Source organism: Perca flavescens, chromosome 1, assembly GCF_004354835.1.
Source record: "Perca flavescens isolate YP-PL-M2 chromosome 1, PFLA_1.0, whole genome shotgun sequence".
Taxonomy (NCBI): domain Eukaryota; kingdom Metazoa; phylum Chordata; class Actinopteri; order Perciformes; family Percidae; genus Perca; species Perca flavescens.
The window spans coordinates 32,855,480-32,882,046 of NC_041331.1; the positions used below are offsets into that span (position 1 = coordinate 32,855,480).

At 40.3% G+C, this 26,567-nt stretch overlaps 1 protein-coding gene across 3 annotated transcripts in view; it reads right to left on the bottom strand.

Annotated features, from left to right (window-relative positions):
- Nucleotides 1–26,567, bottom strand: part of cd276 (CD276 molecule) — a 79,256-nt gene that overhangs the window by 11,691 nt on the left and 40,998 nt on the right. Inside the window, exons 5-9 of one of the 3 annotated variants that reach the window (XR_003692621.1) lie at nucleotides 12,761–12,898; nucleotides 9,284–9,325; nucleotides 2,969–3,007; nucleotides 1,965–2,022; nucleotides 1,382–1,432 (exon numbers count right to left, since the gene is read on the bottom strand). Coding sequence is in view for 1 of the 3 variants with exons in the window: in XM_028578821.1 (XP_028434622.1) it covers nucleotides 2,985–3,007; nucleotides 9,284–9,325; nucleotides 12,761–12,898 (203 nt within the window). In the remaining 2 variants the exon portion in view is untranslated. Of the gene's footprint in view, nucleotides 1–1,381; nucleotides 1,433–1,964; nucleotides 2,023–2,968; nucleotides 3,008–9,283; nucleotides 9,326–12,760; nucleotides 12,899–26,567 lie in introns of those variants that run through there. The other 2 variants (XR_003692620.1, XM_028578821.1) reach the window with 2 other exon arrangements.

Sequence of the window (26,567 nt, forward strand, 5' to 3'; positions counted from 1 at the left end):
GTTACAGGAAATTACTTTCTGCACCTTCCATCATCTTCTACTCACTCTGCATGCTGAGGCTTTATGGCAATGACCAGTCAGGGTCTAATAAAAACAAGCTGTAACTGTCCAACCTTGTAATAAAAAGTATTCACACAACTGAAACTGCTGGTTATTAATGTTAGAGGAGCGGTGAAGAACAGAAACAGTGTGAGATAGAAGTAACTGTGACTCATAGACAGTGGTGCGAAAGAGCAATATCATCTACTTTTTTTTTCTCTGCCTCCTTTGCAATAGATGTGTGGTGCCCATACTGTACACACGGACACCAAATTTACACAGTACATTAAATCTGTACTGCTTCTAAGTAAGCTTCTGTGGGGAATGTTAGGACAGGTTTCCCTTGTTAGTGGAATACATTTTAAATGGTCCTAAACAGCAGGAAATATTCACCAATAGCAACTTTTCTCATTTTCTCATTCTCATCTCCCATTTTTTAACAAAAGACAAACCAGCTACAACATCCTGTTATCACACAACTATGGCGACATAGTGACAAAACACTTCAACAATATGTCAAATCAAAATTGATGGAGTGCCTCTAAAATGTCTCTAGAAATGTCAGCATCCAACATCAAAACATGTACAGTATGTCTCAACAAAAGAGAAAATTATTTTTCTCTTCAAAAAGATAAAGATTTGAACACAAAAATATCCTCTGCCCTTACAACTCCTGTCCTTTGTTGGTTACTCCACGGGAGCTTTCCCAAAATAGCTCCAAGGTTTTGGGCTTTCCTGGCCTACAGAGGTCCGTGTGCTGGGTGCAGGGAGGTATATAGTGTCTGACACAGGCTGGCCATGGTCGAGTGAATATGAGGCCAGTGGGAGTGTCCCGTTCCTCTTCCCAATGGCCACAGGCACTGCCAGCACCCAGGCTCCTATCACTTTCTGAAATGCTGCTGCTCTTGGTCCAGCTCAGCCTGCTACTAGAGTGGAGTCATTAAAAAATAGGGTCAACCTTCAGTCTGACAATGTAAGTGGGGAAAATACACCATCATCCTCACTCTCTGAGAAACAACTAGTTACCCAACATTCAAAGATGGTCAAGAGAAAGCTGTTTTCACAACTGGAGACAGAAGAAATACTAAAGAAAAATGAAAACAAGAATGATGCCCCAACACCAGGTGATGATACTGAAACAGCAAAACATAACTGAGGGCCCTAAGACTCCTACAAAGATACAAACACAGTATAAATGGATAGAGTATAAAGTATAGGTATCCTGGTCTTCAAGGGACATCTGGATTTCTATTGGTTTGGAAAAATGGGGGTGAATAGCAGCTAAAAGAGGGAGTACTGACCAGTCTTCACTGGCCAGGGGTCACTCATGGGTGAGTCAATGCACACTGCAGCAAAACGGTCCACCTCCACCTTTTCATGTGCCCAGCAGGAGCTAACACATAGAGATGGAGGTGAAGTGATATCAGGAGTCAAGAGAAGGAAAGATACCACATGGTATATTTTCTTTGATGATTCCATGTACACTAACATGACTGTACCAATGAGGTTCCTCTGTTTGGTCACACCATTTCCTAGATTACGATAACAATTCTCCACATGTCCTACAGGGAGAATCCAGTTACTAATCTGTTTGTCTGTGTTCCCTGTTATCAAGACAGATAGTTCTGGGTCGTCTACTAATCCATAACAGACTATAGTTCAAATCAAGCCAGCCAGTACCCAGATATATATCCAACTTGGAGCACCCTCCTGTCTGCCTCTTTAATATGGGGCAGACAGGATATATATACAGATATATATATATATATATATATATATATATATATATATATATATATATATATATATATATATATATATATATATATATATATATATATATATATATATATATATATATATATATATATATACAGTATGTTAACAATCAATATCAACAGTCCATTTGAGATTAGCTTGCTCACCTTCCTAACCACCTTCTTCTACTGTGTGAGAAGTTGAACTGTCCATGGCACTGCATGTCTGAGCACAGTACAAACAAAGAGTATACTTTGCCTTATTACTTAATATTATTATTATCATTATTATTATTATTATTATTATTATTATTATTATTATTATTATTATGTATTCTTTAAAAAATCATCATTGAGCATAGAATCATACTGTAAAATATTCTTTGTGCTACTATAGGGGCCATTTTTATACTTTGCTTTGTTTCTATAGATTGTCCATATTTAAGACTGATGAAGTGTCACTCGACCAACAGTACTTTAACCAATACCGTATTTTGGTGCATTTAAGATAGCTAATCAGACTGCAAGGTGGGGGGTTGTGATCATGCTGCAAGTCTTCTTGTCAACGAAAAAAGTAAAACTACCACTGCAATATTTTAGCATGACAAAGTTAGTGACATTATCTGTTCAACCAATGCCAAAAGGAAACAAAGAATATGTTACAACTGCTACAAATGCTATACAACTTATTTTGTAAGGCTCCCAAAATGGTCTGCTGCAGCTCATCACAAGCTTAAGTTGGGAGATTGAAAACTTGATGAAGATGACTGAATATGAATATGCATAGTTTCAGACAGACACGACTCAAACCTTAAATGTTTACCATTATTCAGACTCTTAAACTGGCTTTGAGCAGGCCAAGACATTTGTGTTTGCATGCCTGATAAAATGAAATAGATTTGTCATATCAGCCAGTGTCCCTGTGATACCTAAAATCAAAATGTCAAGACTTCTCATATTCACGACTGTCTGCTGAATTAATGCAGCCTAACTAGCCTGATTACAGCAGCACTTACACATAATCTACAGAGGTACTGCGTCCTCCATTGCATTACTGCTGGGAACACCAGGCAATTGTGATAAGCAGAAAAAAGTGTGAAAACCGAGAGACACATAAAGACACAGATGTAATTAAAGATATACATAGATATACATATTGGAATTATACTCACATTTATTCTCTTGGCCTTAGCTTTTCAGTAGTGTCATGGCTGGAAAAAGAAAAAACAAACAAGAATAAATACTTAATCTTAAATTCAAAGAATTGTTTCATTTAAAGATCTGTAAGCAATACAACTACTGCAAAGTGGTCGTGCCAGCATCATCAACGTACAGTAACTATTGGCTCATGGGCCAAAGCATAATTTAAGGCTTGGTAGTTGTTATTGTGTCCCTTCTTCCTTCAGCAACCCTCCTCCTCCTCTGCTCCATCTCTGTGCACCAACCTTGCCATGGCTAACAGGAAGCAGAGGGCACAGTGCTTTATTTAATTAGTCACAGCAGCTGAGTGCTCATGTGGAACCAAACAGGGGAGGCAGATTGGGGTAGAGAGATGGATAGGCACTATCCCACCGGGCCTCGCTGTGCTGTCAGAGGCGCGTAGATTACATGACAGAAGGGGGAATGAGGGGGAGGGGGGGTTGGATGGCAGGAAGATGTAAATGGTGTCTGTACAGGGGGATTCATCCCAGGAAAAGGATTGCCTTCACTCCTGTAGCACCCCTGTCGTCTCACAGAAGCATTCTTTACACTGTTACTTTTGTCTAATATGTAAACCAACCAGCAGTGGGATTGGCCTGTTATTGTGATGCACAGCACTGAGTGGTTTGACTGATTTTATTAACTGTGACAACACTCATTATTTCAAATGATTTAGGCGCTGCTATTTTTTTTTCTATCTCTTCTGACAATGATCGGGTGGCCTTTTCCTCGCGGACCAGCAGATAACCTCTGACAGGATGCAAAAGTAGCTCAGTGTGCAGCACATATTTGATGAGTTCCTTCCTACTCAAGACAAAGGAGGGAGAAAAGGAAAGAAGAAAGTTTCTCAGCAACTGGCAATCTCCTTTTGGAATCTAACCCTTTCTCATGTTGAAGGTAAGCAATATATAGAAATATAAAAAAGCAAGCACAGGAAATAACCTATTTAGAAAATTCAGTTTTATTTAACACCTATACATGTATATGATTCATGTGATAGGTTTATAATTCCCGTTGTTATCCAACCAGTTACTTGGCCTTCAACACAAAAACATCATCTCTCAGGGTTCACACTTGGAGAAAACTACAACAGTACTAAACATTTAGCTTACTGTATGGTGCAGAACCAGCAAGGAACATGAGTGCAGTGCTTGAGTATTGTGTGCGAAACTACTAAGCAATGGTGTGCTGGGAGCTCTTTTAATTAGCGCTCTTGAAGTTATCCAGTGACCCACATCTAATAATGAAGGCAACATGAATGTGCTATTTACATATATTTAGTCAGTAATGTGTGACCGCTGGGAGAGCCCAGTGGCTGAGTACTGTATGTGCTGCCAGTGAAAAGGGAGGGCATGTCAAACAGAGCTGCCTGGGAGCTGCTTTCCGAGGCCCTCTCAATTCAAACCATGTGGAATGGTATGTTAGTGACCAGCAGGTCTGTCAAACTGGGTTATGTTATAAGAATACGCTATGCAACTTTTCAATAAGCCTTGGTCTAGTACTGCCATGTGTCCAAGAAATTTCTTTTTCCATTATAACTCTACCATGTATAACCTATACTTTGTATAGTGTATAGTGTTACATTAAATAAGAGAAACTAACTAACTCAAAGGTGTCCTCTGGAGTTTTTTGCAAAGCATGTGTGCTGGATCTCAAGTTGAGATGGTCCAATACCATTTTTTGCTTCCCGATACCGATTCTGATACCTGAACTTGCGTATCGGCCGATACCGAGTACTGATCCGATACCAGTGTGTCATATATTTTATTATGTTTTAACAACTGTATACTACTATCCCTGTATGGATGTGATATGATTTATATCTTTGTTGTTGGTCTGGCTCAGGTTAAACTCTTTGTAAAACATGAACAAACACAAACAATGAATGCCACAGAACTTTTTATTTTATTCTCCAGTTTGACAGTCTGTTATAACGGGAAAAATAACATAAATAAACTACTTTAACGCAGATTTTCTTTAGGGCTTTATTACGTGGTATCGGATCGATGCATAAACTCCAGTACTTCCCGATACCGATACCAGCGTTTTAGGCAGTATCGGAGCCGATACCGACACCATCTCTAATCTCAAGGATACTATTTCTTTCCATTTTCTTTCCAATTGCAAAGCCATTTTCAGAATATCTGCAATAGTGCATTGTTTACATTTCCTTTTTTTCCCAACCTGCTGCTCCAGATGGAACTATCTGAGAAAATGTCAATGGAAACTGTTTGGAAAAGGGCAGGCATTTAAAAAAAAAAAAAAAAAATACCTGGAAGGTGATTGGATGAACCATCTGTCTATCACGTCTGCTGTTGTTTTTTTGAACAAATGTGATATGTGATTCCGCCGTTCTTGCGTGATATCGCGAGACTCCAGCTGCCGTGTAAGGTAAGTCTTCTTCCTCACTGCCGTTGTTGGCGCCTTGCTCAGTTTGTTGGTGCGTTACTGACACTTTTTAGTTGTTAATTATCCAATTCCCTCCAATGCAGTTGTTATAGTTAAATGGACATGTAAAAACAATTTCCTACCTTTAGTCAAATCGACTGTATGTATGAATAATATTCCCTGAGGCAATAAAAAAATATGCAATTTCAAGGAACATACTGAAATACTGAAACAACTTAATTCATTCACTCAAGAGGCATAGGGTGAATATTATGTTCCTCGCACATTACAGAGCTGTATTTCCATTGCTATGTGAATAACTCAATAGACAGGACAGAGGGGGGATATAATAAGCACAGAGGTGACTTTGACTCTGGTACAGCTGTCCTTGTTTCTGTCTGTCTGCTCAAGAGTCACCTTTACACAGCCTTAGCTAGCTAGCTTCTTACAATCATTTAGGGTGATGAGCTACTAGGCTTGAAGCTTTAATATGATTTTAGCCACTGTCATCCATCTTTCAGTGGTGGCCTTGGCATGAAGGAACCAGAATATGGTGAAGGGTGGGGCTTGTGCTATCAAGCTTTATAAGGCCCCATATTCCCTAAACTTCCACCTTCGCGGGACTTTGCCTCAGTTAAGAAGGGTTAATAAAACCGTTTTTCGCATGGAGCTCCCTTTTCAGATGCCGTGTCAAATCGTTCTTGCCGACAATTCTTTGTCTTTGAAAGAACTGGGTCACTGACTAACACTCTCTTCCAGGGCCTTGTTGCTAAGGCCTGACTCCTTGGAGTCCAGGATTTAGGGAGACAGGGGCTAGTGCACACAAACTAAAGCCAGCTTCTGACAGGAGGAGCTGCACTTGCGTGACTGCAGCCCCCTCTAAACAGCACATCATGCTTAGATTACTGAACACATTTCAGAAAGGAGGTGGGGAGCTGAGCAATGAAGCCAGCAAGAATTGTACACACTGCACATCTCTGCATGTGGATGTAGATAAGTGTTTAACAGTGTGTCTTTCTGTGTGTGGTGTGTGTGTCCTTTTACATGTGTGTGCATGTGTAGACATGTTAGTGTGTATGAAGGGGTTGCTTGTGGCTTAAGCACCTGCAAATCAATCCAGAACTGTTTGTTAGACATTATTTGCCTCTGCTGTATAGGCAACAAAGGGATCCTTCCCCATTGCAAATGAATGAGCCCAGGTCCCTAGTTATCATTGGTAATTGTTAAAATCAGCCTGGCTTTGAATGGGGAGGTGCGCTCTCCTTTGGACAGCTCATTAAGATAACACACAAATGTGGCTCCCCATCATCCTGGGTTTATTAAAGTGGGGCTCATTTCAGCTCTTTTGTCCCATGCAGGATCCTCTGCCTTTGTCAGCGCAATTGGAGCCAGATGGCAAAACAAAGCTTCCTGTCTGGAGTGCTCACAGAGTGATCTCAGAAGGCAGAGCCATTAGCTTGACTTCACCAGCTCACCGCCCACAACGTCCACTTGGATCAACCAGGTGTATGGGCGATGACAAGAGGCAACAAGAGTGAGGGAGGCTGCAAGTTGCTGTCTTGTCGCCGGAGTACAGGCATACTACAGTCTCCCAGCTCTATTCTCCTTTGCCCTGCACCTTTAGCTAAAGCTGAACTATTAAGTATCACTAGTTGTGGGATGGCTGACCCTGCTCCTGGCTGCACAGATCTCTTTGAAACATTCATGAGCGAGGCATTAGAGAGTGAAAGTCATTGTTCTGCTTCACTCAGAGACTCTCCTTCACCTCTCAGCTTATTAAAATCACATGGTATTAACTTTGCCGTTCACATAAAGGCTAAATAATTAAATCAGACTAAAGAAGGAGTTCAAATGAATAACTCTAATGACATTAATGCTTGAGGGAGAACTGCTCAAGACTGTGAGGGGTAGTCACTGAGGCTGGGCAGGCAGAAGAAGCTTGCTCTGCTTGCTAATGGCGAAATTAATTCTAGACTCATAAGGTCATAGTAAGCAAAATATCACATCACTCTTATCACAGAAAAAGAAGCACACACCTCTTTTGTCCTGGTTCACTAGCGTTATGAAAAGCAAAAGATTAGTAGGCTACTGAGCAAAAAGTTATAGAATGAATTTCACATTTTGATAAATACGCTCAATTTTCTTTCTTGCCAAGAGTTAGATGATGTCTGTACGGTAAATATAAACCTAGCAACCGGTTAGCACACCGTAGCACAAAGTCTGGAAACAAGGGGAACCAGCTGGCCTGGCTCTGTCTAAAGGTAAAACAAAATCAGCATCTCTAACGCTCACTAATGAACAAAACAAAACAGTTATATCTCATTTGTTTAAAACGTACAAAAACAGAAGTGTAAAAACAACACATTGCAGCGTAACAGGGGAGCTGGACCATTTCTTGCCCATTTTTCAACTTCCTGGAGTCATCGACATGAGGTTGCTAGGCAACCAGCAGAAACTCCAGCTTCAGCTGAACTTTGTTTTTCTAATACAGTAAACTAAGTTGGTGAGAATGCTAAACATCAGCATGTTAGCCATGTCACTGTGAGCATGTTAGCGTTGGCATTTAGCCCAAAGCAATTTAGTCTCTTTAGTCTTTCCTCTGAAGCATATTACCTGCTAAATAGCATAATGTTACCATTGTCATTGTGAGCATGTCAGCATGCTGACATTAACACTTAGTTTGAAGCACCACTCTACTTTAGCACATCCTCGCAGAGCCACTAGTGTGGCTGTAGACTCATCTTTATTTCCTTGTTTAAATGCTTGACTTTGAACAGTTGTGGAATGCCTCTTTACCGAAGGACAACAGTTATAATATGGAACATAGCTCCTTCTAGGCATTTTCTTTGTAAAGTGATTCAAACTAGTTAGATTTGAAAGAATAGTGACTTGCCAAACTCTGTATAGCATTATGTGGTGCAAGGACTGTCACAGGTGTTGTCCATTTTGTTGGATGATTCATCATACAAATTCAAAGCAATGTATTCCAAGTGGCAATAATATGCATAACACATTTCAGCCAGGAATCAATTTGGCTTGGTAAACAGGATCATTTGAGTGCAGGACACGGCAGCACTATTGTTGGCATTTTGTGAAACTTGGAACTTGTGGAACTTGTTACCATTAAATTTATAGACCAGATAGATTTCACTGTTATAGCTGTAGCTTTGGGGGAACGTATAATGTAAAACAGCTTGTTGGCATCACTAAATTAGTGCGCCCATCTCCCCCTCTCTGCTTCAAACACTTACACACACACACACACACACACACACACACACAGAGGAAGAGTTATGCCACTGGGTTGCTGTGTTGAACGGATTCAGTGCCTGAAGCTGGTCTCATTTCTCACGTGCACTCATGCTTCATCAGTGTTTACTTACACTTCAGTAAACAAACTTAACATTCAGTTACTTGTTCTGTTAGGTCCCTACCATCCTGCCACCTGGACTTCTTTTTAAAGAAGACTGTGGGTGATTTTTGTGTTATTTGATATTTTTGTAACAGCGATGCTTTGCACAGTTCATGTAAATAACATGACGAAACAATTCTAGATCAAGCTTGCAATGAGCTTTTGCACGTAAATGATTTGCACGGTCTGGTCTGCCTGCCCACTTCATCCACCCTTCAGTGGACAAAATGCACCGTTGCCTGTTCCTGGCAGTGTTTAAAGCCTTGCATGATTACACTGCTCAGAGTGCTGAATGCAAAACATTAAACATATTTCAAATTTGAATATCGTTTCTGGCTGAAGGATGTGGAACTTTAGCAAGTGGATGTTCAACGGTTTCCTGACCAGCTTTTGTCACAAGCACCCGCGCAGCATTGCTAGCTAAAACGTACAGCAGGTCCCTCATGCATGCAGAGGCTGAGGCTTGACCAGGTGTGGATTTGCTGACCTGTCTTTGACTCCTCTTCTTCCAGTTCCTTGGCCTCTTCAGCTGTGGGGAGACAGAGGAGCCATTATCAGTGGGAGTCACAGTACAAAGGCAGGCACGCAATGCAGTCACTTCATCACAAGCCTATGGTGAGCTGATCCTTCACAGCTCAAAGGACAAGCTGTGGTGAGAGAGCTATGTGACTACGATGCTCCACACATTGGTACCCCCGCCACATCATACACACAGAGCCATACCCACCCCTTAACATCCTATCCAGCCCTTTCGCAGAGACAGTAATCACATTAGGCTTTAGCTGCTGGCTCTCTGAAAACCCACTGTCAACAGAGTTAGGGAACCAACCCAGTGATGGCTGTCACACTTACACACTTAAACACACACACACACACACACACACACACACACAGACACACACAGACACACACACACACACACGGCATGCATGTGCGCACACTCATGCAGGCTAAAAATAGTATTCAAGCGACTGATATTATTTTCTATGACACAATTTTCACAGCAATCTGGGTTGAAATCCAATATTCAGTGTCTGATACATGATATTAAACTAATAATTAATAATAACTAAAAATTAAATGTCAAGGCAACACAAGTAATTTGTCTATATTCCTATATGTTCGACTGATTTTCTTTGACTTTGACAGCGGACTATAAAACATGCTTTCCAGATTCAAAGCCTGTACTACATATTACACACATATTACGCGACACTATCATTAGTCAGAACACGATATGGCTTTGATCATATAGCTTAAGAGTTTATATATACATACATATTATAAACCAATACTACACATCTGAACTGTGGTGTGACATTCATATAGATGTGTGAGCCTGTTTACGTTGACTGCTTCATTCAACACCTCCAAATCGACCAACAGTCCCACCCCTGTGGCAGCAATAAAAAATACCTTGGGGGACAGAGATGTGATCGGAGAGCGAGGCTCATCTAAAGGCACCTTAAAGTAAGACGAGGGCATCCACAGGGTAGGGAGTGAGAACTGAGTGTTAAAAGTTACACTTTTATGCCCCTATTGGCTGCATCCCAGATGTGTAAGGGTAAGAAGGAGGGCGGTTATGGCTTAAGCACAAAAGCTGGACAAACCACATAAAAGGCGAAAAAGTCAGGGGAAAGGAAGCTACTCAGTGAAGCCAGAAGATTGTTACTGTTCCTCATCATCCTCCGTTCTGCCTCTATGTTTCCCCTACAGAAAACTGGTGCAGCACTGCTGCTGAATCTCTTCAAACACTGCTGTGACATCATGAGTGTTTCAAATGTAAGCAAAGGCCTCTTAGTAAACCTATAGTACTATAAACACACTGATAAGTGGGCCTAATTCATTCATTTTTGCACCCCAGAAACAGCAGAGCTTTCTTTTTAAAAACCTTTTTGCACACTAAGACATGAAGCTTAATGACAGCAGTGTTTTGTGCTGCGTAGGTTTTAATTTATTTTTCACTCCCTTTGACACAACTCTTGATGACAAAAATTCTATTTGAATTCAAATTCAAAACAAAAAAACAACTTTTTTGATAATTTACAAAAACAAAACATGAGGAACAGCTTTTGTCTGCCAATATTTTGATCAGGGATTTTATAATGTCTGTTTTTAGTGTTTGCTACATAGACTGAATTAAACATAGATGGAATTAAATCAATCTATGTGTCTGTTATTTAACGTGAGTCACATGCACACAAAAGGTGATCAATTAACAGCATTTGGTCTATGGTAAACCTGAGGGTGGTGCACATCTTTCACCCCTGTGAGACAGACACTATGGGAAACACTGCTTCCCTTGTGACATTCATCTGTCACACTGGGGAGATCTGTCCCATGTCACATACACAAGGTCTCCAAGCGTAAGTCTGATTAAATCATATGCTTATCTAAATGTTAAAATACGCTTTGGAGAAATGGAACCGCAGCACTGGATAGTTCACTGAAAGCATATATTAAATACATAGTCATCATGTAAGGAAGGACAGAAGAGAGGGCTGAAAGAAAAACAATTATATCAGAGAAAACAGAACCATGCTGGTGTTGAGATACAACACTGCCCATGGAATTGAGCTTCCACAAGCTGCTCTGCTCTGCTGTGATACACATTCGGGTGCTCCACATACATTATGACAGGTAAGAAAAATGACTTACTCACTTCTGCACTTGTACTGACCCTTCCACCCTTGCTACCCAGACACAGTGAAGAGAGAGTCAACTTCAATCTAGCCATACCCGGGAACCGCCATTAAAAGATAAGACAACCACAATTTGGTTGCACTTCTCTGCTTCCTGCCCTCAGCTCTGGATATGAGTATACCAATCCTATTTTAAAACCCTCCAGATCTGTATTCATACAGTATCATTCTATCAGGAGTATAAGAGTCTGCATGATATGTGAATAAGTCAGCATTGCCATCAAAGACTTGCTGGCAGGGGACAGAATAAGACTTAACATTTCAATAAGGCGGACAGTCGATGACCACATAATCAATCCCGCCTTCGGTGTTAAGGCTGGAGGCAGGAAACGCAGCTTGTATTCTACCCTACTGAAGAAAAGGCTGAGGAGCCTTTTTTTCCCGTGGGAGGAACTGCATTATATTTCTCTCTTTCCATTTCATTTGATTTCATATGTTCCATGGAGCTATTTACTCTTTCCTCTGAGTCTGTGTCACTTCCATATTTATTTTTAAACCTCTGGGCCGTGGTGCAGACACTGGCTGACCTTTATTTAAATGTCTCCTCCTCTCTGAGCAGATCTCATTACAGCAGAGCTGGTGGCACTGCACTATCTATCTCATTTCAAAACTTTTTCTCTTTGCACTTGCGGCGATCCTCAGCCATTCCGCACAGCTAATTACTGGACCCGAGTAATGATGTTCCTCTTTGCTGAAGATATGTGTCCCACCATCCGAGATCCTGCCTATACACATTAAGCAGACTTCCCTCTGGATTCTCAATGTTCCTTGAGCAGTTAACATCTCATCACTGCTTTCTGCTTTATCTCTTTCTGTGCTTCCCACATGATCCAAGCAACATGTCGCAATTAAGCATATCATCTACTGAGCTTCTATGTGAAGAGTTTAAGGACTCATTCTGCATTTTAATGAAGGCCCTGAGAAGGGTTGAAAGGGCCTGAGAGCATGATAGGTTAGCATCCATTATTCAGCCAGTCCTTGAACTGTGTACGCAGCAGGCTAACACAGTCCAAGAAAAAAAAGTTATTTTTTGTGCATATAGTTTGGTGTCACTGCTCTGAGATTTACATTTCATATTGCCCCTAATGAAGGCAAGTCAGCCCAAAACATGCTTGTATCTAACCTTGAAGATTAAACATGGATTTTCAAGAGAGTCATCACCAATGAATTGTACCCCTAGTGAGAATATATACCGGTGCAAAATGTGCAGAGCCACCTCTCCCCTTCTCCCTTCTCCCTTCTCTCTTTTCCATTCCCCCTACCTTCTCTCCTGGCCTCCTCACAGCTCTCCTTGATCTTCCTGCGGCAGACAGCAGCCAGGGCAATGAGCAGCACCAGCAGACACACGGCCAGGCCAACGGTTACCCACAGAGCCACCGGGGGGAACGCAATGTTCTGACCTGAAGGAAAGAGCAGAGGGGGAGGGGGGCAGAGAAGGGAGAGCCTCATTATTCACTCTTGCAGAGCTAAAATAAGAGCACAACTGTCACGGCTGTATCCATCACCATTTGACACTTTTGCTGTGTGAGTTCATTGTCAATAAATCCTGAATTATCGAGACTGCAGAACATGAAGCACAACATGACGACACTGATGGCGATTATTGCCATCATCATCATCATCATCATCATCATCATCATCATCATCATCATCTCCGTCATCATCGTCAGACTCATATCATCTCCGTATAAGGTCTGACTTTCAGAAAACATTGGGACTGTCGGAGAAAACCGAAGAGTCTGAACCTTTGCTTAATGTGAACGGAGTCAGTGCTTCTTTACTAGTGTCCAATTAAGACACTTGAGTCATTCAATTGAGTCCAGATGGCAGATAGCTAAGCAGTCGCACAAGACTGTGTTGTTGTTTCACTTGAACAGCATTGGCACAGCATTAAGAGGATGTTGGCGCTAACTAACCCACCCCCTGCCTTCTGCTACGCATTGCTCAGATGTCTCAAGTTCTGATGTGTTTGCTTTAATACTCTATAGCTTCTTAATGTCTATAATGTAATTTTCACTCTGAACGGGAATGAAATGCCAATATTCAGTGAGATATTATAAATCTGCACGGTACATATTTTGATACAACATTTTGATCTTTTTGACGAGTACAATAATAGCATATCTTTCGGACAACACTATATTCAAATTATTTTGAATACATATAGACATCAAAATGAGTGGCAGTAGGTTGGCTAACTGCAAACTGATGAGGAGGAATAAAAACTGGTCAGCAGGACAAAAAAAAAGAAATCAGAGACACAGCCAAATTTCCCTGGGGTATTCAAAAAAAAAGACTGAAAAATGACTGGCATTGGAAAGAGGAAATGATGAAGCATCTGTAAGGACTTGGCATCAACTATGCAGACAGGCAGACAGGCTATAATACAGCCCAGCCAAGATGGAGGGCAAATAGAGGCTTCCTTTTGGAGGCGATCAATTCTCAGATGGAAAGCCAGTCCATCTGATGGTGAGAAGCAAATGTACCTGATTGTCCTATGAAACAGAGTTAATGAAAGGCCACAGAGGGCCATAGTGAGGAGTGAAAAAGTCAGTTCAGTTTGTTTTTAGCCATATCTTTGGAGATGACAATGCCAATCTGTTTGTTGGTCAGACTACCACTTTGGTCCAGACTGATACATCTCAACATCTATTGGATTGATTGCCATAAAACTAGACATTCATGGTTCCAAGAACATAAAGCCTATGACTTTAATGATCCCCTGACTTTTCTTCTAGCCCCAACATGAGGATTATATTTGTTGAAAAGAACAACTATTGGACAGATTCCTACGCAAGTTGGATTAATTGCATTATTATTATAGTTATTAAATACCTGCAAAATTAATGACATCCCCATCAGCTATGTTAGCATCGGCATTGTGAGCATGGTTGCATGGTGACATTAGCATTTAGCTCAAAGCCACACTGTGCTAAGTACAGGCTGTTATTGGCACACACAAAACCAGAACAAAACCAAGGGTGAAGAAGAAGGGTGATTTACATGAAGACAGCAATGGAAATGTCTTATTGGATTGGTGATGACATTAATATTTAACCCCACAGAGCTAATAGCATGGTTGCAGATTATTAGTCTTACTACTCCTTGTTTTATTGGCAGTAAAAGATTAAAAAGAATGCCTCCGATATAATCTAGAGACTGTTATAGAGGCAGATATTAATGTATATTACATGTTATACATTCCATGCAATTTAATGATCTAATTTTAAGGTCACCATAGTCTGCTTAACCATATATACATATATATATATATTTCAAGAGAGTCCCTTGAGACACAAGGCTTTTTTAAGACTCTCTGGTACTGCTACTGCAAAGCAAGAAAGGATAAAATCTGGAAAGTCAATCTTGTCATTTTGATGAAGCTGCGTATGCCTCCCCAGGCTAGTCGTGACTGATGATGCTCTGGCTCGCTGTCCACCGAGCCCTTCACTCTGTTATATTTAAAGAATGACCATCTGAGAGCCACTTCGTACTAACAGCAAAACCACAAAACATGTATAAAAGAGAAATAATCATAAACAAGCTGTTTACGTCTTTTAAGTCAGAAAAGTAACAAATGAGTCTAGCTCTTTGCGATGAGTAAAGAAGCTTTGCTCTTTGTTTCCATAGTCTTTCTCATTCTCTTTATTCGCACACCTTCCCACCACACTCTCCCTCCCTCAAGGCAGACTGATAAAGACAAATGCCATAGTCGGCTATCATTGCTACGCCGGGGCCCAAAGGGCTGCAGGATCATATTTTTCTTTTTCTCTTGTTTGATGATGTGATTTTGTTTTCTTCAGAAATAGATTTGTCTCTAATGGCTCTGTTTACCTATCCTCTCTTTCCCCTTTTCCCTATTCCCTCTGTGCAAGGGTGAGGATGGAGTGCTTTGGGCTGCACTGTCACATTACCTAGAGTCTGCAGACTTCAGAGCTGCACCAAACAGGGCAAACTTCACCTCACACACTTGATGTTTTCTAGATACTGTGAATGTGTAGTACACATCAGAATACACATCAAAATAGTGGCAGGGGGTCTATAACAAACTGACATGATAAGATAGAGAATGAAAGAAGACAATCATAATAACCAATTTAAATGCCACACACTCACCCGGATTCATGTCTGTATTTACTTCCTTCCAATTTTGCTGATGCAAATACTCAATGTCAGTTGACTAGTAAACATAAAATAGGGGCTAGGTATGTACCCTGTCAGTGTACATAAAATTACACTATAGATTTAGATCTTTTCATTTTTTTGTCATATAATTTACTACAACGTGAAAGCATGACATTCTGCACATTTCAGCACATTCAAACCGTGTGCAGCATTTATGAATTTTGCTTTTATTGGAGTCTATATGTTTGATGTCAGGAAAACTGCATGTGGTAACATTTGCATTTTGGCACTGTCAGCAGCCGTATGCAGTGGTTACAGTTGCTGCCATTATTTTCCATGAATCCTTCTCCACTGCCTTATTGTGACATCACACATCTACAGTGATTATTTTCATTTGTATATCAATCATTTTTGGAAATATACAATACTAACGTGTGGAGATCACATCTGTCTCATACATTACTGATAGATTCAGTAGGTGGACACAATTACGGGAATACCTGCACAATACATTGCAAATCCAATAGAATAGCCTACTTAAAATGTTTAGATTTTATTAAAACTGTCTGCACGGCACTGAGTCAACACTATGGTAGTTTTGAAGGCTATAAAATGATGCTGTTGTATTATGTTCTATTATATTGTACATACAATGTGATGTGTTACTGTGTTCATCCCTTGCAGCGTTTTCTTTGCTTTTGAGCACTATCAAACTGATAAAAAGTGATATATAATGAAAGGGTACCATTGATAGCTACAAATGCACCTTCAATTAATGTTTGCAAAATTTTTTACAGGTTATATCGACCACACCTGGAGCGCATCCTCTACTATTACTTCTTATAGGTGGTGCTTCACCGCAGGTGTTTTGTGTATCATAGGAGGCCACAGCAGACTGCTATAGTAAAAATAGATATTTAATGGGGGCAGGCAAGAGTATGATAAAACACCACCTCCATATGGAGCCTCTAACACAGGGCACATCACCAGTGAGAAATGAGGCTCCCTTAGTCTCTGGAAGACACTATTGGGGACTCGCGAGGGGCCAGCTTAGATATTGTTTGGGCATCAGTGAATGTGAGAGCCAAGATTTGCAGGCATTTTTACAAGCCTGAGTGTTTTCTCACCAGCACCTTTGGTGGAATAAAGTGCTCCTAAGACTCCCTTGTCTGTCATCTTGGTTCTGCAACGGGAAGACAGCGGAGATCAAAGCTGCTTTCTCTCCAACTGTCAGCCCAGTTTTACCTGCCTAGAAGAAACCTAGCCTCTTAAGCTGTGACCAAAGGAGAATAATGTCCCTTGACAGAAGGATGGCTTCAGGCTAAAAAGAGCCTCAAGGCTCATTGTAGACAAGCTGGAGGGATGAGGAAGAGGAGAGGAAGAGTCAATTAGGTTTTTCTTTCATTGTCAGGATGAACAACCTGACCTTATTCTGACTGGTTGTGAAAATAAAGGAAGAGAGAGGGGGGACCTGTAGAGGAGGAGTGTTGATCAGAGAAAAGCGAGGTGGACTGGGGGCTAGCCCAGGGGTTGAGCAGCAGTAGGGCCCAACCCTGCTGGAGGGCCTATACAGCCCTGGAGAACACAGAGGCACAGCCAGGCCCAGAACTCGAAATAGGCTTATATATCTCTCTAACAATGAGTCACATGGCAGAGATAAAGACATTCATTCAGACAATACAGTAAGGCTGGGAAGAAACAGTAGAGTGAATGAGATATAAAACTCAGTGAGACAAAACAGGAGCTCACGCTTAAATCATATTCACCCAACACTGGCGAGATGATTGATGCATACTACCTCAGCGAGTGCAAGCAGCTCGCAGACATTGGTGATTTAAACTTCTTTATTCAGTTTCTGTGTAGTGCCGCTGATCTCACAGGAAAGAGATTGGCAGAAACAATAACAACGGTGCTAATGGAAAGAAGATGGCCTCTGTGTCAGAGGACACGGATTAGCCAGAATGAAAAACATGAGCATGAATATTAGCATTACATTGAACGAATGACTTTGAATTTGTTTCAGCTTCAGTTTCAATTACCAGCCTTTATTATCAACCTCGAAGGCGTCCATCTATCAAAACCTCTGAACCCTTCCCCATTCAGCCAACATGAAAAGCCTGTGACCACACAGACACACCAGCTGTTCTTGCAATATTTCTAGGAAACACCTGTCCTCTCTGGGAGGGGACAAGAAGCTCACTTGTAGAGTGAAAACTTGGCAAACTGAGATGGATGGCGACAGGTTTTTGTCCTGTCAGCATCTTTGCTCTGAGCCTTCTCTCCTCTTTTTTTGCATTTCAATAAATTGCTTTTCAGCAAGATGCTACCTCAGTGTCTTATTTGCATGCAGGGAGGCAATGCGTTCGTCTCTAGGACAACCTAGCGCCCATTTACTTACACAATTTGTCTGACATTATTGCCCTTCCCTTGACACCATGGGCTCGTGGCAAACACGAGTGTATGACGTGCAGACATGCACATTAAAACAGAGTAATGGCTCTGCATTTACAGGAATAACGTTTCTAACAGCCCTCTTTCTTTCCTCAGCGGGAGAACTATAAAAGCCATCTGGTAGTAGTGGGGAAAGTGGTGGAGGGTAAGCGGGTGTGAGTAAGGTGGATGAGTTAGTGAGTCAGTGAAGGTTGGAGGGATGGGGTAAGCGGTTGAGTGACCAAGCGACCCAAGAAGGGTAAATAAAGAGTGAATGAATTTGGGGTTGTGGGTTCGCCAGCAAGCAGTGCTGGTAACTATGTGAATGCAGGACTGGGTTGGAATCACAATGAGGTTTTATGGTATTAGTCCACCCTCAACTCATAAGCTGTCTCTCAGAGACGTCAGGCTGCTACTGACCTTTCTTCAGTGGAACGTTGGCTCACAGTCCAGAGGTACTCTGACTATGCTGCAGCACTATGGATTTAGAATGATGAGTTGGTGGTGTGTGGTAAATCAGACTTTAATCTGATTGATCCACAGGTGAATATTCTCTGCCACCCACCCACAATACTAAGAAAGGTTACTATGAGACAAAGAGACAGACTGAACTTGAGCAAGATATTGATCATTGTGGCTTGCTCATACAAAACAAGAAAATGGGGCGGTTGGAAAATGATAAGTTTCTTAGTCATACAAAAGTAAGTTACCAGTGTAAATCAGGGGTATCTGGATGTCTGTGAAAGGTATTTACAAAGGCAGCAACATGTTTTAAACATCACAAATGGTTACTGCATATCACTTAAAAATTCAAACCTTTCCAGAATTTGGCTGTGACACAAAAAAAGACAAAAATCTCCCACTGAAAGCCAAAGTGCCGGATAACCAGGCATGAAAAGCTTGCTGAATATACATCGGTATCAGCACACCACAGTCGATTGATCAATCGATAAGCATAACAATAAATTGCACTACAGAAATGACAAAGATATGTTTGTGATCAAATGGTTTATGCTGTAAGAAAGGTTAAAATGGTTTGTATTAACGTAGTTGTAACAAACGTAGCAGAGCTACCTTAAAATGAGATTGATCTTACACATTTTAGCAACAATGAACTGCTACCACTCCGTTACATTACATTACATTACATGTCATTTAGCTGACGCTTTTATCCAAAGCGACTTACAATTAAGTGCTTTCAACTGTGAAGGTTCAAACTCCAGACTTTTTTTTTTTTTATCCGAGGTGTAGTTGGAAAAGATGTGTTTTAGCCGTTATTTTGTCTTCATATTATAGATTGCCTTCATATTAATATAATGTACAGCGTGAAGGACGACCAGAGGTTAAATAAAAAATTAAAAAAATCACAGCAGACTGCCATTGACCTTTTATAAAAGCCATGGTGACTGATTAGAATGTGTTTGATTTTTTATGTTTTATAATGGGTTTATAACAATATGAAGTTGTCTGAGAATGACCCTTTAAAATGTGACTCAATACAATATTTCTTCATCCAAAACACAGAGTCACAGTGGAGCTAATTATTTCTATTTCTATTATTAATACAATAAATATTATATTGGGTAGTTGGATGAAACAATGTGTTTTAATTTATGATGATAAATCAGGTCCCAGACCAAAAAAAAACAAAGAATAGCATGGCAATTTATGATTGTTTTTATAGAATGCAAATAATGCTAATAACTTTATGACCTGAATGATCATACTGATAAGTTAGTATCAGAGGCTTGCTACTTGAAACAAGCTGCAACCATATGGCTGCAACACATGGTAAGCTAGTTGAGCGAGTTGTACAATAAGTTATTGCCATATGTAACTTTGCGCCAAAGATTGAGGTCTTTTTAATCCGATATCTGTGGTGTATGTGGTGATGTCAGGTGTGTGTTCCCAACTCTGAGATTATAATAGGCTGTGTGAACCGATCTGGACTGCAACCTTTGATTTAGCAAAAAGACTGCAACTACAGTACAACCAGAAGTTAAAACAGGAAATGGAACAAACTAAAAAATGGGTGTGCTGCATAAGGTACATAGGGGATGAGTATATCTAATAATCAAAGTATAGGTTATGGGTGGAGTATTTCTTTAGGATGGACGACTTTCATAGTGCCATAAAAGCAACTGTCAGAAAGCTTTTTGTGTATTACTACAGTACACAACCAGCACAACAGTCACTGATTTGTCTGGGAGGAAAGCAGGGCAAAACTAAGTCACAGGTATATTCAAAGGGATGATTTCAAGTCTTACTCAGATATGCCAGGAGCAAGGTTAGAGTGGGTTTTCTCATCTTTACAGTTGAAGGTAATCCCATACCCAATAGACAGGCTAATTAACTGAATATACAGCTTAGAGCCAACTGCATGGTTGTCGTGTTAGGAAGGCAGAGGCTAAGTTACAGGCAGGGAGGTGTAAGAATGTGTAACAGATCAGTGCTGGAATATATAAACAATGGCCTGGGGTAGAGGTGGGCAGTAAAACCAAAATAAACTTCACACCAGTGGAGATACGTGCCCTGATGAGGATTTGGCTACACAATTTGTCCTGGTAAAAAATGAATTTTAAATGTCACGTCAAATCGCACTGCGAGCATCAGCCCACTGCATGTTAACCAGTGGGCATACCCTACCCTTTTACATTAAAACAAACGCACATGTGCATGCTACGAAAAGGGATGGCGAAGAAATGGAGTCGGACAGCTCAATAGAGACCGGAGCAAATCATTAGGAAACATGTCAACAAGGAATATCCCCAAAATGTGGTCCAGCTCTGACACACGTAGCACTAAAAAAAGTCGTAAAAAGAAAAAACCCAACACACCGTTGCCAATCTTCCTGTACTAATGATGAGACAAGTCAGACGTGGAAGACATGGTGAAAACACAGGATCCATGGTATATAAAACAAACATTAATTTTGCCCAAAATAAAATCCTGAACTTGAAGCAAATGCATGTACGCACGCAGACAATACTGTCTAACAACCGGCCTGCCCACCTCATCTAACACCGGCCGGGCGAGCTCTCTCTCAACGTCTCCCATGTCCCTCCCAGCCCCACTGGGGCCTCAATTAAAAACTCCTCTGATGTCTAGTAACTGACAGAGACTCCATCACTTCCACACATCCCTCTCCACTGAGAGTGGCATTAAGATGTTGGAGGCAGAGTGGACTATTGATTTTCTTCTTTTTTTTCTTTGGTTGCACCATTTCTTCGCTAGGCAATCTTTGCAATGCAGGTGGAACTTGGTTGCAATACTCAGTTTACAACATTGTGTTTGTGTCTAAATTTTTAATTAGCTTTAAAGCAAGAGCTGCCTGTGAGATGTTGAGGATGTGTAGGAGAGAATCACTAGTGACAGCTATCAGTAACAAAACAGACTATCTGGCTAGTTGGTAATGCCAAGTAGAGGAGCTGAGAGCAGAGTGACAAGGACAAATAGCTATGGAAGGATTAAAGAGTCATTTAAAACAAAGCGTATGCATTGATCCTGCTAAACAAACCCAAACTCAATTCTTGACCTGAGCTACATCTGGTTCCTTTTAAAGCAGTAATAATATATTTATTGTTTTTTAGCCCCGTGGTGCATTGCAATAAGCTGTAAAAACAACATTGACATATTATCATCTAAACAAGCTGTCATGGCAAACATGTTAACAAACGGTTACCTATTCTATATACACAACGTTTCACTTCCAGGATTGCTGCCAGAAATTCCGCCGAATGTCCCTCATTTAGGCCAGATGACCGTTACCTTGGGCTTTCTTTGTGTTGGAATTTTAAACTCCGGTTGATTTATGAGGATTATGGTTCACTGCTTCTCAGATCTCTGCAGGGTAAATCCAGAGAGCTAGCTAGACTATCTGTCGTATTTGAGTATTCTGTTGCATGACTAAAACAACCTTTGAACGTACACGTTCCACCAAAACAAGTTCCTTCCCGAGGCTATTTCGCAGAGGCACCGTTGCTCTGTACGGCACTTAGCGCCACCCAAGACGATTGTGATTGGTTTAAAGAAATGCCCATCCCGGAATGCTGTGTGGACTAGCCAGACCCTCCTCCGCGGCGCTGTGGAGGAGGGTCAAAGGGCAAAGCGAGACTAACTGTTACCTATTTACACATCCAGACAATAGTAATATCAGCATTCATATGCAGTTGTGTTTCTGGCCACCTGAACAAATGTAAGTCAAATTTTTTTAAATCTCCTTTTAGCTCTGTTTTGGTCTTGGCCAACTCCTGAGAGAAATATCTTTAGCTCTTTAATGCTCCACTGCTCAACAGCAGTCATTTAGTGCTAGACATGTACTGCCTGCTGCTGGAAGTGACACGTATGAGAGGTATGAGACCCAACCAAACAGTAAAACTGTGGGCCACAAACCCAATACAATGAGCTGGAAGTCGCAAAAAATGCTCTGTAGAGCTGAGGATGACTGCATTGTGAGGTGATCATTCTGTGTGGGTTTGTTACTACAAGCAAATATTTTCACATTATATTCATTCATTCCACTGTCAATATAAAATATATTGATTAGTGCACTTTAAACTGTGATATTGATCCTGCTTCATTATTTTATCAGTGCATATTCACAAGCTGCTAGTGGCAAATGACTTTAAGTGATAAAACGCACAGATAAAAACAATAACAGGTCTCATTACACAAACTTCAATTAAATAAAGACAGTACAACAACTCCACAGCTCATTCCAATGGCTCATTGCACCAAGAACAAACTGCAGCTTGAAACTCTCTGCAGACAGTCTGTGAAGTACACACCTATTGATGAAACAACTCCTGTGTTACATCAGTATAGTGTGAAGTGGGTGAGAAATATCATCCAGGGTATGAACTTTAACATGACACTTATTGAACCATCCATTCAAGTGTTCATTTAAGTCAGGAACACACCCAGTAGTTGCACTACCTTTTGTAATAGTCTTTCACGTTTGTTTTCTGTCTCTTTAGATTGCTATGAATCTGTAATGGGACAGCTGACAGCATCAACACTTAGTCATTGTAGCCAGTGTGCTCTAGTTATACAATCTCTTGCAAAACTTTTTTTTTTTTTTTTTTTTTTTACAGCCATAGTTGATTTTGTCTGATTTAAAGTATCAATGTTTGTTTATGAGTAAACAAAGATATAGCTAAATTCCACATGAACTGTTGCTGCTTACAGCATAACATCTGAATACAAAATTACAGGATATACGATTAACCCTATATCAAAAGGCAATGCAAGCTCTATCCAAAACATTAAAGAACTGCCTTCAAAGAGTGCACAGTTCTTAGTATGCTTCCCCCTCTGCAGTATTACTAGGAGAATATATAATGACAGATTTTTTTAAAAGACATGCCTCTGTATGTCTTTGCCTAGGGCTCTCATTATAAAACATCATTTCTCATTTTCCTCTGCTGCAGTCTTTGGTGGTTACTGGAGAGACAGATGAATATTCTGAAAGCACTGGAGATAGGCCGAGCTCAGAGTTTGAAGCAGGTTAGCTCAATCCTGTTTCTCAAGAACAAACCCTCTTCACATAATTGCACTGTAATTTGCTTAGTTTGAATGTGAATATATACAAACACTCTTGGAACCACACAGCTGTTGCCTTCAGGGAGGTCAGAGGACAGGTTAAGCTATTTAATAACACCACTAACACTCCTGTTGCTAACAGGGATACAGTGTCTTATTTGAGAACATTTCTCAGTGCAGATAGTTAAACAGCAAGAGGCTTCAAACTCTTTTCTTATCATCACTCTTCTGCTCAAAGAAACTGCAGAATGTATTACAATACATTTTTTAGAAGAGTCCTTACGAGCATTTCTAAGAAAGGTGTGTGCATGTTTGTGGGAGAAGACACCTAAGAAAATGCCTAGCTTACACAAAGCACAGTTTAGAAACCATAAATACAGTATGGTTCATACCATACAATGGCAATGTATAATCATTTTATTATATCTAATTTGAACTTTTACAGTCTGATTAGTACCTTTACAGCTGCATGGAGAGACTTAACATAGCTTTGTTACACATTGATATTTGTGCATTACCCTGTAGCTTAAATAAATGACTGCAATCTAGAAGCGAGCACTGAGATCCATTGTGATATCAAGTGATTAAAAAGAGACATTTCAAAGATTTTAGGCTTTTAAGTGCTGAAACAACTTTCCAATGTCCATTACGGGCTGAGCTGGATCAATACAGCTCCTTTTAGAAAATCGAGTCATTCATTGAGTTTATATCATAAAAACAGTTTATTCACTCAGTTTTGACTGAGTGTGTTTGAAGTTCTTGTAAAATACTGTGCAACTAAATCACCAGTCAAAGTGGTAAAAGCATAATTTATTACAGATATTACATTAAAATGTAACATTTATGGCAAATTTACATTCTTTTTTTTATTGCAGTCATTTTACAAAAGCAAAAAGCTACTCAGAGCTGTGCCATGACAGTTTTTTTTTAGAAAAGTCCCTAACAATGCCTTGATTTTCCAAAATCACTGTCAAGTACAGCTTCTCATGGCTTACTGCTTAAATATATGTTGTCTCCTTCCAGCACTTTTAAAATATGATATCTTGGACAGACTGAAAAAGTGACTCTGTAAATCTCTCTCTCAGAGGAAAGTAGCTAATCACAGTCTCACAACTTGTGTGTAGCTAAGTCATTTAGCCTGAGAAAATGCTCAGCCGCCGGCGGATAAAGAAGTCAGGGACAATATGTTCATACCAATGTCCCACAAGGGTAGCACTTTTCACAAAACTAATACATTATGACTAAAACAAGGCAACCTAATGCACAAATAACGATTTTTATTCCCTCATTTGCCATAAGATATGTGCAATGAGGGCTTAGAGCAATGCTAGTAGGTTCTGAAAAAGTCTAAGAGAAAGATTAAACCTGACATTGATCAACTGATCAAGTGTCTTCCCAGGTGGGAGTGTGTGATCCAGGCCACTGCTATAAACAGCATGCATGCTAAGCAAGTGTTTTCTGGATAAATAAAAATTTTTTTTACCATGACTTTGAGACAATTGTCTTTCAATAGAACGATGGATGCATGGGAAACCACATTCACAATTGAAACAGGGTGATGGGCTATGGTTTTAAACAGGCCTGTAGTTTGTGCAGGGCTTGATTATAATTACAGGTAAACCAACATACTGTTATAATGAGCTTTACACTTTAAAGATTATTCCCAGTTTCACTGACCAAACTACTTCAAAATGCTAAGAAGCTATTGTTGGCTAATGTGTCAATCACACCCATCTTAATAGCACACATACTGCAGAATGGGTGATCATTACTTCTACCAGCAATCAGTTCCCGACACTCTCTATAGTTCTTTTTTTAGTTACACAACAGACCTATATAGCGAACTCTGCATTGAAATGACAGGGATACCTTGAAGCAACTGTAAAAAGGAGTTTGCCCTCTTTTCCTCCCTTTTTATCATATTTTGACACCATTACTGTATGATGCACACTACTGCCGTCTCTAAAGCTGTCTAGCCCTTGCTTTAAAATGTATGATAAATAACAAGAAAATACTGGGAGAAATATTATTTAAGACATTCTTGTAAATCAATGGCAGATTTACAATGTAGAGGATTACAACTTGAATCCTATTTTACTCTGTAACCTTGACAGCTTCTTTTCCTGCAATGGAGTACCGGCACTAATTCTTCTCGTGGTACACAATACAAAACAGGACACCCTTACTTTCATCTCTGGATGTAAGTCATCACTCTGCTGAAGCAGCACATATTTCAAAACTATAACCAGTGACATCATCGCACCAATGTCATCACTTTATGTCACGTGGCTTTACCGAGATGCAGTGAAATATTGAAATCCAAGGGCATCAGTCTGCCTGCGTGTGTCATTTAGCAGGTGTGTACACAACCTGCAACACAACACATTCAATATGTTAGGTGCTTATTGAGATATATCATTGAAAATCAGACACCCTACAGTACATACTGCAATAATAATACATGTGTGTGCCTTCTTGAATTTGTGACATTTTGGGGTAATGGGCTTATTTGCTTTCTTTGCTGAGAGAGAGAATAAGAAAATCGATACCACTCTCATATCTGACTGGTAAAACAAAAGCCTGGCTCTGTCCAAAAGTAACAAAGTCTGCCTAACAGCACCTCTAAAGCTCACTAATTAAGATGTTATATTTCATGCTGGTAGGCCGATTTAGTTATTTAAAGCTATTAAAGTTACCTTTCGGCAAAGCCGGGCTAGCTGTTTCCTCCCTGTTTCAAGTATTTGTGCTAAGCTAAATACCTGCTGGCTCTACCTCCATAGTACATACACAGACATGAGAGGGGTATCGATCTCCACATCTAACTCTCCACCAGACAGCAAATTTCTGTGTTGAAATACTTCTTTAAATCATATACTGTAAATGTATCAGCAAAACCTTTCCACTCCCTTTCCAAAAGGCTTGTTTTTTGCTAAAGTTCTTGGTTCCACAACACATCCATGGTTCTCTGAGACA